Below are 15,787 nucleotides of genomic sequence, written 5' to 3'. Positions count from 1 at the left end.
ACGTCTGTAAGGTATAGCTTTTCACTTTCATTGTCCTCTCTCCGGCAGTGCGTCACCACACTAGAAGGGCATGAAAATGAGGTGAAATCTGTGGCCTGGGCCCCCTCAGGCAGCCTGCTGGCCACCTGCAGCCGCGACAAAAGCGTATGGGTGTGGGAAGGTGAGTGTTTCGAGTACTAATGCTAGAAAACAAAAATCTTCTTAAAATACATTATCTTTTTTTATTTCTGTTTTATGTAAATCTGTGTTTCCTTGTTATGGCAAGTGTAGCATTGGTAGAAATTTGAACTAGAGAGTGCATTAATTTAACCCCGGAGAGGACACTTCAACGTGAACCAGGACAGGGCAGTACAGCGACCCAGGAGAGAGCATTGATTTGATTGATTTGAACCAGATTATGCTGTTAGAGAAAAATAAAGTGATCCAGGGATGGACATTATTGTAAACAGGTGGGTAGAGAAGATGTTAATGTCCGCCAGATGAAGACATTAATGTGAGCCAGTAGATGGAGTTAGTATGCGCCAGACGAAGGTGAGACCACATTCATTTGAGCCAGGTGTAAGTATTAATGTAAGTCAGGTGAAGGTTTTAATGTCAGCCCAAAGAAGAAAGTAATTTACTCTGGTCAAAGTATTAATTTAAAAGAATGGCTATATCGTTGCTTTAAGCTCGGATGGGTTGTATCACAGGCACAACATTGTGTCAGTGTAATGTTGTGGAGGATATTAACTTGAGATAAGATAAATTATTATTGCAAGCTGCTGGTCGGAATAATCATCTAGACCCCCATTCCAAATTAATCACCATTGGTATGGCATTGTAGCTCGTTTATTATTATTTTTTAACACACACAAAAAAAGGATTGAAATTAAATATGTTGTTTATTTGTACAAATACAAATACGAAAACAGAAAATGCAAGCGATTTGAAGCGAACAGTGATGCATCATGTAATTATAAAACAAACAAATTCATTTGAGGCTATATTACTCTAGGCAAAGATCTGGTGTATTGTATGAACCTCAGTCATAAGAACTATTAGTTGATCCTAGCCACAGGACTATACATCCATGCATACATTGCATGATACGATGCAGAGCGTAAACCTGCATTGCATCTGCACTGAAACGTGTTTTTAACTGTATTATTGCCTCTAATACTACAATGAGCAATTTGATTATTATTCGGTGTGGGTGAGTAAGCACCTCAAGGAATTATCACAATCCTTGTAAGGGTGAACCCTCAAAGTCACTAAATTAAGCTTAGCTGAAGCTCCTGGTAGCTACTTCAAGGGGCAGACAGGCTTCACTTAGGGAATATAGTAAAGTATTTATGTAGTGCCAAAACAGTAATCAAGTCAAAATGCAACATAATGAAAATCTCTAACCAAATTTGAAAAATAGAGTACAATTTAATAAACAAAATTACACCAAAATGACAAAATCCAATGAGGTGAACTTGAGGTACGAATTTATAAAGGTTTAAGTAGGAATAGCGCCAAGAGGCATATGTTGTCAATGATAGCCAATGGCCAAGGTAGAGAGGGACATAGACACAATCTGATGCTGACCATGATGGAGCACGACTGGATACACAAACCAGGTTCATCCTCGTCAAAGATTTTACCTTCTGGCGACAGTTCTTTAAGTCCCAATCTGCCTAAATCCAACCAGGACAACATGGGAAGCACTTGAAGAATAAGAGTGTATCAGGAAGAGGCCAGGTGGCAGGGTCCAGTTCAGGTCTAGTTGCCACAGGTCAGCTGGGTAGTTGCAGGAAAAAACCTCTTGTAGCTTGTTGTTTCTCTGTAGCCTAAACAGGAGGTCAACCTTATGGGTCTTGGTGTTAATTTCTTGGTCCTGGGTAAAAGGGAGAGAAGGTCTCAGATTGCAGCTAGCAGATTCTGTCCTCTTTTGATCTTCCTCAGGTGTAGAGGTTTCTGAAGTGGGTACCTGAAGGTGCCACAGTTTTGCCTGGCACAAGCTAGTGGGTGGGAATGACTCCTGAGAATGTCCTAACCAATGGGGTAAAATTCCTGGGGCCATCCCTACCCACGTTGGGCATTTTAAAGATTATGGAAACCTTTGGCAACACTAAACTTGGGGTCTGTGGATTAGGTGTGTATGAGGAATCTACTATGGTCGTCCTACTGTCTTTCCACATCTAATACTAAAATCCAGTTTGGGGCAGCCACTGTAGCCACAATATACTCCGAGATAGCAGTCTGGTAGAACAACATAGAGTTTTCCAGGACAATAATTGTTTTGGCATCCTGTTCTCACCCCTAGTGGTGGACCCCAGTGTTATTTGTAACCACAGCACTCTAATGTCAAATAGAGGCCCACTGTGGTTCAAGCCGACCTAGTTTGGGTGACAAAGAAAGGCCCTGTCCAGATGTCAGCTAACATTTTCCTGTAAGGGGAGGCCTCTTTGAAAATAATCCAGTTCCTGGACCCAACCCCTCTGCTCATCCTGTGATGGGAACAACAATCCCTCCCCACTTCCAGGCTTTTGTTCTTTGCTCTGTCAGCACTTTTCACACCTCTTCAAATGCTAATTACTGGCTAGCAGAAGTGTGAGGATAAATGCAAATGGGCCTTTGAGGGCTTCATGCAGGGAAAATGTAAGTTTCTAAAAGTATATTTTCCTTTAATATTTATGAAAAATCCAACTTCACTATTGAATTGGTTGTTTAATAACTAATACAAGTAGATGTTTAATTATTTTCTAGCCATTTCCTAACCAGAATTAGCATTATTAATTGTAATAATGTAACCCAGTTTTTTCCTATGGAACAGTCATCCTTGCCTATGTGAAAATAACTTTTGAGGCTTTTTCACTGTAAGGACATGTTAAACATATAATTCTGACATGTGCTACTTTTAAACACCACCCTGCCTTATGGGCAATAAGACTTACACAAGGGTGACTTTAAATATTCAAAGGGAAGATGTTGACTCGTCAAAAGAGGTCATTTTGGAAGGTGGAATTTGCAGTTTAATATTGCAGCCATAGGGGGGCGTGGCCAAGATGGCGGCGAGATAGGACCTGGGTTCCTATCCCTCCGGCGCCACCACTCATTAGCCATGTATTATCACCCATACTGGAGCCCACCTGCGCTTCCCGGTGAGTGTGGCAGCTCGGGTAGACATCCAGATACAGACGGCGAGCCTCTTTTTCCAACCTTCTGTGGCCTTTCCTGCTTTCTGTGGCCTTTCCGGCCCCGGCGTTGCTGCAGCCCGGCGGGCCTGGAGCGGCCTGCGATCACCACAGAGCCCCGGTGCAGTCACACGCCAAGATCGCCTGGCAGAGGAAGCAGAGGTGTGCCTCAATAGCAGACTCTTGACCGGGAGGCGGAGCGGAGCTGTGAAACGGTTGGCGTGATCGCAGCGAGACGCGATTTGGAGCTAAGGCCATTTTGGGCTTCCCTGCCGCGGCCTGACTGAGGGCCTGCGGAACACTGCAACCAGGGGATAGTGAGGGGATAGTGAGCCTGGCGGTCCCAATGGGTAGTTTGTGACCGATCCCACTTCTTTGGGTCCCGACTTCTGTTAAAGTGCCCTCGAGCGGTGGGGTGGCCCTGAACTGCTGCTCTGGTGGAGACGGGAGTGTGGGGCGCGGCCTGCCGAAGCTAGACCCGGGCCGCAGGTCGGCGGACGGTGCAAGTTGTGGGCAGGGGCCATCGCCGGTGTCTGCGGGCCGTGGAGAGTGAGGTGTCTTCCCTCGTGAGACCCCCCGGTGCCCGCGACTTGGTGGGCTGACGCGGTCCTCGTCCAGCTCCTGGAGGTTGTGTAGCAGTGACTGCGGGGCCTAGTGGACGCGGAGCGGCCCTGCGGCCTTGGGCCCAGCTAGTGGATCGGCAGACACTGTTGGCCAAAGTGGGAGATCCCAGCAGTTTCTCTACGAGGTAGCGGGTGCAGTGCTTTTCCCGCCGAGTGTGGCATGCTGTGAGTCCTGACTGTCCTACAGAGGGTCGGAGGTGAAGAGCGTGTGGTCTGTCGTGTTTAGATGACCAGGCGGGGCTGACTCCGGTCCGCGGACGGTGCTTTCTATAAGCAGGGTCTGTTGGCACCACGAGAGGGCTGCGGCGTGAGCGGTTCTTTCCCCTGTGAGGATCCGGGGGGGGGTGCCGATTACCCTAGCGGACGACCGCGAGCCGGACTGCGAGAGGCCGGCTGCTGACAGTGGTAGTACACTCCCCCTCCCCTCATTGATGAAAACTGAGGCCTGTGAGGTGCTGAGTTGAGCTCCCATATTAGCTGTGTACAGCCCAGAAGCTGCGTGGTGGCAGTGCCCTCGGGCCCGTTCGACACGCTATAGTGACCTGTAGCCTTCCCGACTCGACCCAGAGTTGAGTTGAGGGGAGGTGCCAGTCCGGAGGGGATATTGGTCGGCCTGCGGCTCGGCGGGCGGTGCACACGGAGAGTTGCGGGTGCCGGCGCTAGTCCACGCGGCGAAACAACGCCTACCACTAATCCTGCAACCGAACGGTGCTCTGACTGGGTTGCCCACTCCTGGCAGCGTGAGGACGGTGCTGCTGTGGGGCTTGGTACACTGTTTTCTCCTGTTGTGCAGTGGGAATGGTGGTGCAAAGAGCTGTGATCTAATTGATCCACCATGTCGTCTGCCAGAGGATGAAGAGCAAAATCACTGAAGGAACTCCTCCAGAAAATGTCCGGGCACTCGACATCGCAGCCTGATGCCAGGGCATCACCAATGGAAGGAGATGACACGCCTGTGGCTAAGGCTTTCATGGTTGAGCTCTTCCCAGCTATCAAGGATGGTATTCAGGAACTGCGCTCCCAGCTCTCGGCGGACCTGAGAGAGGTTTGGCGTGATGTTGACAGCATTGGAGAAAGGGTGGCGACTCTGGAGGAGCACGATCTGGGTAGGGAGGAGGACTTACACCAGCTACAACAAGAGATGATACACCTGCGGGAGCAGAATATTGATCTACAGGCCCACGCGGAAGACCTGGAGAACCGCTCCAGATGTAATAATATCCGGATCCGAGCGGTCCCTTAGAAAGAGGAAGGCGACGACCTTCGTGCCTACGTCAGCGCTCTGTTTCACCAGATCCTCGCGGATGAAGAGGTTCAGGAGATTCAAATGGACCGAGTCCATCGAGTGGGACTCCCACGTGGGGCTAAAGCTCCCCCCCCCGATATCCTTGTTTGTTTCCATGACTTTCAACTGAAAGAGAGAATCCTCCGTAAGGTGCGAGACCTTAACCCAGTCCCGTTCTGTGGTCACCAACCTGCGCTCTTCCAAGATGTGGCGACCTCCACATTGATGAAACGCAGAGAATTTAAGCCTATCACTAACCACCTCTGAGGAAAAAAACATTCCCTATTCCTGGGGTCACCGGTTTCGCCCCATCTTCAAATATCAAGGCAAACTCCTACAGATTCGGTCTTTGGAGGAAGCGTATGACACCGTGGGTCTCGAGAGGATCCCTGCCGAGGCAGGGGATGACAAGCCACTCCTTCGTAGAATACGGCGCTCCTCAGACTGGCAGCGGGTTGGGAAACCAACACCAAGCTCCAAACCTGACATGGCCACTAGCAAACTAGACACAAGTAACAAAGTAACAGAGTGCCCTGCAGCCCCTTGATTTCCCGAGATATGGCATCCACCTGGGTTCACCAACTGGCGCCGGAGGGATGAAACAGTCCGACTGTGAGCAGTGACGCCACTCCCCGACCATCAGAGTGATAGACACGTAATACTTGGTGCTGACTGGGTATGTGCTACATCCCCTTGGACATTGATCACTGTGATTAACTTTTGTCATGTTTTCTGGTTTTCCCCTTTTCCTTTCACTGCTTAGCTGTTTCTCATTGTTTGGGGTTGAGTTTTTTTGGGTGTTACTTTGGAGCTCTGCATCAGTTCATGGGCAAGAATGGCAGACGATTAGACTGTACGGGATAACCTTTGCTGTATTAGTGTAATTTAGACTTGCGCGAGTACTTAGCCCCCCCCCTCCCAGCACTACGATAGGCAGGGATCTGAAAGTTGTTAGCCTGAAAGTTTGAGGGTTGAATAATCCTGTAAAACGCTCTGCAATACTCTCACTTTTGGAGAACGCTGATAGCGATATTTGCTTGCTCCAGGAAACCCACCTCCTAGCTAAAGATACCAGGCGCATGAGGGATAGGCGCTTCCCGCAACAATTCTGGTCATCTGGGCCATCCAAGAAAAATGGAGTAGCGATCCTATTCAGTGCGTGTTCTCAATGCAAAGTAGTTTCCACATTGGCGGAAGTTAAAGGCGGGTTACTAGCGGTTGCGGTACAATTGGAGGATGCACATCTTACAATAGGGTCCTTATATGCACTTAATGAAAGGCAAGAGTCCTTCCTGCGCCTTGCTCTGTCCGAGGTTCTTGCCTCTCCCGATTTGGCGCTTTTGGTCGGAGGGGACTTAAATGTTGTAATGGATCCGGATTTGGATAGATCGGGACAGAGATCACATCAAACAGGGGCGCTTTCGCAGGCTGGGAAACAGTGGTTGTTTGACTGTGGATTGTGCACAGCACCCAAACGAGCGCGACTATACCTACTTCTCCTCGACGCACAAAACATATGCGCACCTTGATCAATTTTTAGCCTCCTCATCTCTTCTCCTCAACCTGCACACCGTGGACTTCACCCCCAGCTCCCTCTCAGACCATGCTCTCATTTCAGTGCTTCTGCCAGCGCGGTGCTCGCGCTCAGCCCCGCCGGAGTGGAAACTCCGTGAATCCCTCCTCCACTCTGAAGAGGTCACCAAGCAGATCCGAGATACTATAGTACACTACTTCTCTAAGAATGATCAGGGGGATACACCCCTTGCTGCAGTATGGGAGGCTTAGAAGTTGGTGGTGCGGGCAAATCCATCGCGGTTGCGGCATCATTTTTGAGCCTACGCAGAGAGAAACACGCAGAATAAGAAAGGGAGGTAGGAGAACTGGAGGCGGTCCATAAACGGACGGGGGCTCCGAGGGTATGGAGGGAATTAGAAACTCGGCGGCGAATGCTGAAACACCTGGACCTAGATAGGGCTGAGCATGCTCTCCTGAGGCTGTGGCACAAATTCTACCTCAGTGGGGATAAGTGTGGGAAAATGCTAGCACACAGATTACAAACGCAAGCGCAGATGTCCGCAATTCATTCCATACGAGACCAGAAGGGGGTGGATCACACCACAGATGCCCTTATCGTTGACTCCTTTTGTAATTTTTATCAACGCCTCTATGCCAAGGGAGATGCCCTCCTGCACGGCCCGAGACATATTTGGGTTCCTGCGATATTTCTCCCTTACTCAAATCTTCAGCTGATAATTTAGATTCGCATAGAAGAGGTCATTTTGGCGATCTCGAGGTTAAAGGTAGCTAAGTCACCAGGTCCGGATGGCTCCCCGACCGTGTTTTATAAAACATTTTGTGTAGAGCTGGCTCCCTTTTTAACTCCTTCCTGGATACCGGGGAAGTGGCGCCTACTATGTCTGAAGCGGCAATTTCTGTTATCCTGAAACCCAGGAAAGGTCCCAAAGAATGCGGGTCATACTGAACAATCTCGCTTCTTAACATCGATGCAAAATGGTTTGCGGGCATTTTAGCTCCACGCCTTAACCCCCTTATGGCTAATATCGTAGACCCGGACCAATCGGGTTTTATACCGACTCGACAAGGGGGGGGCACAACTCTATACAACTGTTGCAGCTCATTGACCTCGAACATCGCTGGCAAACACAGACCCTTCTACTCTCGATCGTCGCGGAGAAGGCCTTTGATCGTGTTGACTGGGAGTACTTGTTCGCAGTGATGCGTGCGTATGGATTCGGTGCCAACTTTATCCGATGGGTTTGTTGTTTATACGCCTCCCCCACAGCCTCGGTGCGGGTTAACGGATGTAAATCGGTCCTCTTCCCAATCGGCCGGGGAACGCGTCAGGGTTGTCCCTTATCCCCACTTTTATTTACGCTCTATATGGAGGCATTCATTCAGCGAATTCGGGAAAATCCTGACATCGTTGGTTCTCAAATTTGGAGCTGACACACATAAAATTAGTATGTATGCCGACGATGTCATCCTTTTGCTCACACAGCCCCGGCTGACGTTGCTGGCCGGCAATGTTCCTAAAAGCAGTAAGCTCCCTAAGCTTACTGCTTTTAGGAACATTGCGGGGTTCAAGGTTAACTTCGCAAAGTCGCAGATTCTCAATATCTCGATATGAGAGAATGAGGTTCTGGATCTACAGTAAGACTTTGCATTCCACTGGGCACCCACGGACATTACTTACCTGGGCCTTCGACTAACCTCGACCATCGCTAAAACGGTCTCCCTCAACTACACCATGCTGATGGAGCAAACGACTAAGGCGCTGGCACCTGGTCGTGCCTCAAATTGGCGTGGTACGGGAGGATAGCAGCGGTGAAGATGACAGTGCTCCCACGCATCCTTTACATCTTCCAAATGCTATCATTGACCCCACCGCCGGACACGCTTCAGAAATTGCAAGGGCTACTCAATAAGTCTCTATGGGAGAATAAGAAACATCGCCTCTCACTTGCTCACAGTGCTTCCTCGAAGAAACACAGGGAGGGCTAGGCTTCCCTTTGGTGGGCGCTTATTACCAAGCGACATGCCTTTGTTCCATTGTTGAATGGAACAGGCCCCTATCCAGCAAACACTGGAATCATGGACCAATCAGTGGCCGGACAGAACATATGGCGAGAATTGTGGCTCCCTCGCAAACATAGAGCATGGGGGCTGTACTCATCACCGGTTACCTCCCCGACACTTAAGATGTGGGATCGACTAGCAGGCCCGAAGTGTTGGACCACATTTCCTTCTCCCATTTCCCCTATTGTAGATAATCCCGACTTTCAGCCAGGACGTTCGTCCCCGGTCTTTCATCGCTGGAGGGAAGAGGGTTTCAAGAGAGTGGGTTCCCTTTTTGATACTGAGGGCTTGATCCCTTTTACCCAATTGCGTAAAGATTATGATTTACCGCCTTCTGATGCCTATCACTACACACAAGTCGCACACTAGGTTACACGAGCTGAGAACTTTGCCCTAATGTCCCGTCCCCTGACTTCCTTCGAAAAGTGGCTGGTTTGTAAAAAGGATGATTGCAAACTCATATCTGAACTTTACACCATGATCACTACACACCCGAAGGGACACCGTACAAAAGCGCAAGTAAGGAGACCGAGCTGGGGAGGCCCTTATCCCTTTAAGAGTATGACCGCATTTTTTACCGAACACATCACACTGCTTACAACACAGCAGGAGCGGAATCCGCATATAAAGTGGCTACTTACTGGTATTATACACCGGCGCGCATTCACTGTTGGGACAAGTACAAGACAGACCTCTGCTGGCGGGGATGTGGCCTAACTGGTACCCTAGTTCACTTGCTCTGGCATTGCCTGAAACTGGTGCGATACTGGTCAGCGATCATTGATGAAGTCGATTCAGCATTCCAGATTAAATTGCCACGGATTCCTGAAAATACACTACTGGGTCTTCCCCTCCCTAAGTTCTTCTCGCTGAAGTCACTGAGGGGCAGGCAGATTGCAATGGCATTGCTTGCAGCGAGTCAGGTGCTCTTAGCGCAATGGGGGTCTTTGACAGTCCCTGAACCACGAGACTGGATCCACCGACTCTGGCAACTTTTAGCCATGGAGCGCCTATCGCTTAGCATAGAGAGTAAAGGCAACTAATTTGCGAAGTTATGGGCCCCTTACTTGCAGATTCTTACCAAAGATATGAGAGAAGTAACGTGCCCGAAATATTTGCAAATTGTACAGCTTATTCCATTAGAACCACCCGGTTCATCCACAGATAAGGTTGCCAGATAATTGACCACTGTTATAGGCGACCGTGGTGAGGTCGCTTAAGTAGGGCTCGAACTGATGCGGAGGGTGGTTTGGGGTGGGTGGGGTTGTTTCTTTGTTTTGTTGATCTCCTATAAAAGTGGTATTTTTGCTGGGTGCACTAAATATTAACTAATGCTTGAATTCTTCGCGAGGTCGCCCTCCGGGATTTAGACCTGAATACTGTGTATTTCTAAGCAGTTTTAGCTCTGCCGGCACCCTGATGTAGGCAGCTAAGCTGTGTACTCACCACCATACTACCACACAATAAAAATGATTGATTCTAAAATTGGAGCAGTTGGGCTACAAATGGTATGCCTGCAGTCTTGCTTGCATTGTCACCTTAGTGGGTGGCACACTGGGTACTGCCATCCACGAGTAACATTTCATTTTAAGACTGTGGATACCCTTTGTACCATATACTAGACTTGTATGTAAATTAAACATGCTGATCAGGAATATGCCAGTTTCACCATGTAGAAAAGGGGAGCTCAGAGATGTTATCATCACTGATCAGGTGGGGTAAAGTGCTCAGAGCTATACAGCCAGAAAAAGTATTGGATCCAGCAAAAAGCAAAAACTCCGGGATGACGCTGGAGAAACAGCAAATTTTCCACGTTATCTTTAGAGTTCAAGAAAAAGTAGAGCACCTTCCCTTGCACTTACAGATATGGTTGCAGGTGGATTATCTCTTTGAACCTTTGACAATGAGACTTAAAACCACTTCTAACGAGGAACAACCTGATTACTTAAAGGTGATCTTCATTACAACATTTATGAGCGATGTAGTAAAAAAAAGAGTAATATTTGAATGATTTCGGGGAAATATGTAGTGGGCCATCTGCTAGCAGCATAAAGTCAACGAGCAAGAGAAGAGTAAACCGAGTTGTGGATGGTTAATGTATTGTGATGTAGTGTTCCTTAAAGAGATGAGTGTTCAACTCTTTCCTTAATTGGAGCATCATTTGGGCGGTCCTTATGGATACATGGATGATGTTGCAGAACCTGGGTGCATCAATGGAAAAGTCCTGCTGTCCTTTTTCCTTTTTAGGTCTCGCCTGAGCCAGCGCGCATGCGCTGCTCTGCGAGGTTTATTGTAAGGACTTCCAACTCCCAGAGCTTTTCCTCGTGTTTTTTTTGTATTTCTTTTACTGCCACGCATTTCATTGGCCATTGCATAAGGCTTAGACAATAGAAAGCACGCAAATGGCCAAAGGCTCAGGTATGTCCCACCGTATCTTTAAATGTCCCCTCCCATAGCCTATGTGTCTCGGGAGCGAGCAGCAGCACCATCTGTTTCCAAATATCGCGCCTGCGCTTGTTTACATTTGCCTGTCTCGCGGTCGCGTTAATTGGAAATAGATGGCATTCAACTTTGCGGCCTATTCCCCCCCCCCCCCCCCCCATCCCACCCGCTCCTCAGCAAAGTACTTGTTATCCAGGTCTCCACTGTTGCTACATCTCCTGTTTAGCCTATCCTTTCCTCAATTACTCTCTCCTTCCTACATCTCCTCCTCCTCCCTTCTCCATGCCACATCTTTTACATTCAGACATCTCCCTTTTGAGCTGTCTTTACGTCTTCACTGCTAGCTTCTTTTCCATTTCACCCCTCAGTCGTTCACTAGATCTCCCACCTACAGCTTTCTCCACCTCGGCTGACGCTTGCTCCTCCCTTACTCTCCCTTCTCCTGCCCGAACCTCCTTCCCCGCTTCTCGTACTCACACTTTCTTCTCTGTTCTGTGCTCCAGTTTTGAGCTTTCTCTATAAATTAAATATTTCTCAGTGCTGGGTCTGGGATGCGAGTTGTTTTTATTTTCGCCCGGAATCCTAATGAAGACTCTGAAGATGGGGGCTTCGGTGCCTGATGCGCGCTCCTCTGACGTGCGGACGTTTATCCACTTGGGCAGCCTGCGAGCGTGAGGAGGGTTCAATCTGCCGCGCTTAGCACCGCCTGTAATTTACGAGTGCTGTAAGTGGGCGCGTGTGCTGCGTGCGGCCAGGTGGCAAAGCTTGGGATGGCAGATGAGATTCTCCTCCAGCGTAGCGTCCTGTGAGCCGAGGCCTTCCTCGGAGAGAGCGAGCCCTGCCGCTTGCCACCCCGCCCCGATCGCTTGTCCTGGATGCATTTCCCTCCACATTAATCTTTATGCGCGTTGGATCGGAGGCAATGACCTGTGGTACCTTGCGGAATTGAAATAATTTGGAAAAAAAAGCCTGTATTAAGTTCATATGGCCAATGTGTGCTTCTGCGAGTCCTGCAGAGGAGTTGTATAATAGGCAGGTCACACGTTTGGATCCTCCCCGCGGTGCTGCGCAGAGAGCGTGCCACTGAGCTGGCTAATAAGAGCTGTTACTAAGCGTCACGAGACAGTTACGTTGTTGACCGCCATATAAATGTTTAGGATGCCCATTGTACCCTGGCGTAGATGTCGGATAAATCTGTTTATTGCAGGTCTAGCAGTAGAAGGCCGCCTTGTATCACAGTGTGCTGCACAGGGCACGTTTCGTCCTTTCCATCTCGTAGCCTCCGCTCTGCTGCTCCCGCCTCGGGCCACTCAGCTCCATTGTGCATTTCTGTGCTCAGTGAGGCACTCCTTCTTTATTCAGATGCTATGACCACCAGCTGCTCTAGCAAATCACCTCTTCTACCACCTGGGAGTCTTGGCCCACATGCGCTCTGCCAATGCAGCACAATGCAATCATGTTTCAATCCCTCATATTGTAACAAGTGATGACTGCATTACCAATAAACCTTAAACCTGACACGCAATATCCTTAAATTCCAAGGATCTAAAAAATATTTTTCTTTTTCAGCCAAACCCCTTTTTAGGTCGAGCCTAGCGCAGCATAGCCAATAGGTCTAGCTTTTGGGACCTTATAAGTATTTAGTTATGCAGCACAAAATCCTTGTTGCAACAACATCAACTGTTGCATGGCTAAACACTAATAAGGTCCCAAAGGAGAGACTTATTGGATATGCCAATGCTTGTTACACTTAGTCTGTGGTCTGAGGCGCCCTGTCTGCGGGTGGGCCGAGATCCACATAGTTGCGCTTAAAGCCAAGATCATCTCATCTAGGGACTTGGGAAAGTAGAAAAACCAGCAGTAGAAGGCTGGAACATGCATTGTGGTCTATTTATCTCTAGACTGAATGCGCTATGAAATACTCAAGCCTATCACAATTAACTGAAAATGGCACACATGGCCTTTTACTTTTCTAGATTTATGTTAGCTTATACTACATAGAAGGAGCGTTCAAGAATGTTCTAATCTGTCCTACTTGTACGTCCTCCTCTATTGAATGTGACACTCTTCTTTTTTATGGACATAGTTGATGATATCCACTCTGGTTGCAGAGCATGACTCGCCATCCCTCAGGAATTTTTCCGGTTTAATCATTTCTTGCTTTACTCTCTATTGCCCACATAGTTAATTGGATGAGCTGCCTGAGCTCTCCGTATGACCGAATCCCAATTCAAAGACTTTTGGCATTAGCACCACCTCCTTGCTCCAGCCATGATCTTTCTCTTTCTTCAGTCCAAGGAGGCGGTGAAGTACCACTTTGGAAATAAACTCGGCTTAATCTCTATACTTGGTTAACTTCAGGCCCATTTCTCTCCTACCAGTGCCTACCAAAATTCTGGAGAGTCATGTCCAAATAATTAAGATACTTCCTTGAAACTGATAAAGCTTAATACATCCTAGGTAACACAAAGACCACCCTTAGCCGCACAACTGAATTTAGTCTCCCCTGGTGCGTGTTCTACTTGATTTTCATTTCATCCCTCATGGCATCGGTTTCAGCGCCTTCTTATGGCTTGACTTCTCATCAGCGTTTAACACCCTCAACCAACTCATCCTCTTTGACAGACTTCTCAGCTGACTGCCTTCAGATATTAGCTAAATGTCTGTTTTCAGTCCTCCCTCCATAGATTCACCTTTGACTCTCTCAGTGTTCTGCATTGTCCTGTTACCTCTTCAACATTTGTGTTGAGCCTTTGTCAAGGCTCAGCTGATCCCACAGCCTCCATCCTTTGAATGTATGCTGTGGATACCCAGACCCTCTTATACATTGATGGCTCTGAGTATCTGGACTTCTATAGATAATGTATGAGAGAAGGGCGCTCGGGGATGGCCTCCCAGTCATTCAAACTGAATGCTAATAAAACGTAAGTTATGCTGGTGGAAAGAAAGAAGGGTTTTACTCTTTCTGTTTTCGTTCACCAGATTTGGGTCTCTGCCCCACACCCTCGTGGACGTTAAAAATGTAGGCTTTACCTTTGATATTGACAATCAGCTAGCATTTCTAGTCCGTATCATTACCTTGGTCTGCTTCTCCTAGCTCGAAAGATTAGAGAAAATCCTTTCTTACTTTAATCCTAGTAGGAGGAAATCAGCAGTTGCTGCTGTAGTCTGTTCAATACTCGATTATGCAAACGCCCTATATTGGGCAGTCCCAAGATCTCACGTAAAATACTCCAGTTCATTCTTTATGCTATAACCAGAACAATGACTCTGCCTTCCACGTTCTGTCATGCCACACCATTGTTTTTTGTTGTTTTGGTCAGAGTACAATTCAAGTTTTTTTTACCTGGTTTGTCCTGAGTTCTGTCCCTCTCGTTTGAAACAGTCTTTATTCTCCCTCTCGTGACCCTCGCTTCCAGAATGTGAATTTGCTGATGGATTCCTGCTTTTGTTTGCCAGCGATTTGGGAGGCTTATTTCTTTGTTATCTCACTGCCACTGTGTTGAATACTTTTCCACCCTGTCCGAAACATAGTCAGGACCTACTCCTTTTCTGGAAAGCTGTAAAGATCTGGATATTTACTAGCTTTATGGTCTATTTCTCTGTTGTGCCCGATGCTGCGTTTAATCCCCCTAAAAGGGTTTGAAATCATTAAGTGTGCATGTGTGTACAGGTATGTACAGGTATAAATTAACATAACATAACCTTCTGCCTGACGTTTCCCTTTAAAATCACTAACAAGTGCAGTGGTGTAGTTGAGAATGCATTGATTTGTTGAATTAAAGTGTTCTACCAAAACCTGCTGCCCGGTTTAAATAAAGTGATCTGGTAACAATAGTATGCAAGCGTTAAAGGGCTTATACAGTGTAGAGAAAATAAACCAGTTCTCTTTACCAAGTCCTGCATCTCTGACAATCATCAACAATAGACATTTTGCTTTGTTTGAAGATGCCAGGTGGGGTTCTGAGGCATATTGTGACATTCACAGGATGGCCCTATTATGACTCCTGAAGTTTATAATTTCACATTTTTCAGTTTCTTACAAGGAAATTAAATGCATTTTGCAGCTAGAGTTGATTAACTAAGCTTCCTGGAACCATTATTTTACTCCGCTGAGCTATTAAATGTCTTCATTAAGCTGTGTTTAAATGTCCCTGCAGACAGTGGGCGTCGTGAATAATTATGACTTCACACAGGCTGTTCTAACAGACAGAACTTTAGCTTTAACAATATCACTGTCACGAGTGAAAAGAGTAGCGTCCACATTACTCTGATGCAACAGCTGAACTCCATTGCTGAGGCATGTGACTCTTCCATAGCTCTCTTGCTTAGCTGTTCGCAAAGCCTGCACTTGCAATAGCTCATCAGTCTTTTCTTGCTGCTCTTATATCGCCAAAAGGATGTGTCATGAATAAATGCTGCCAGCAACTATTAAGCCAAATCTAGAAAAGGCTGTGTCCAGTAAGTGGAGACATCTCTTCTGCGAATCAAGCCGATATAAACAGATAAGATGTGCACAGAACCCCACACCTACACTGGAGCACTTACATTTCCCATTTCAGGTTTGGCGTCTACATGGGTTTATAATACTCTCTGCTCTTCTGAGACTGGTTGATGGTGTATATCAGTAGATAGCATTCACAGCGAAACCATCAGACACGAACACTGTCTTTGCTCTTGCA

General features: G+C 47.5%; 1 protein-coding gene across 3 annotated transcripts in view; it reads left to right on the top strand.

The window, feature by feature from the left end:
* Positions 1–15,787, top strand: part of CIAO1 (cytosolic iron-sulfur assembly component 1) — a 251,841-nt gene that overhangs the window by 162,408 nt on the left and 73,646 nt on the right. For all 3 annotated transcript variants that reach the window (XM_078667004.1, XM_078667003.1, XM_078667005.1), the window contains exon 4: positions 49–160. In XM_078667004.1, coding sequence (XP_078523130.1) covers positions 49–160 — 112 coding nt within the window. The remainder of the gene's footprint in view (positions 1–48; positions 161–15,787) is intronic.

The sequence above is a fragment of the Lissotriton helveticus genome, chromosome 11 (assembly GCF_964261635.1).
Source record: "Lissotriton helveticus chromosome 11, aLisHel1.1, whole genome shotgun sequence".
NCBI lineage: Eukaryota > Metazoa > Chordata > Amphibia > Caudata > Salamandridae > Lissotriton > Lissotriton helveticus.
This window is presented reverse-complemented; position numbering and strand designations above follow the sequence as displayed.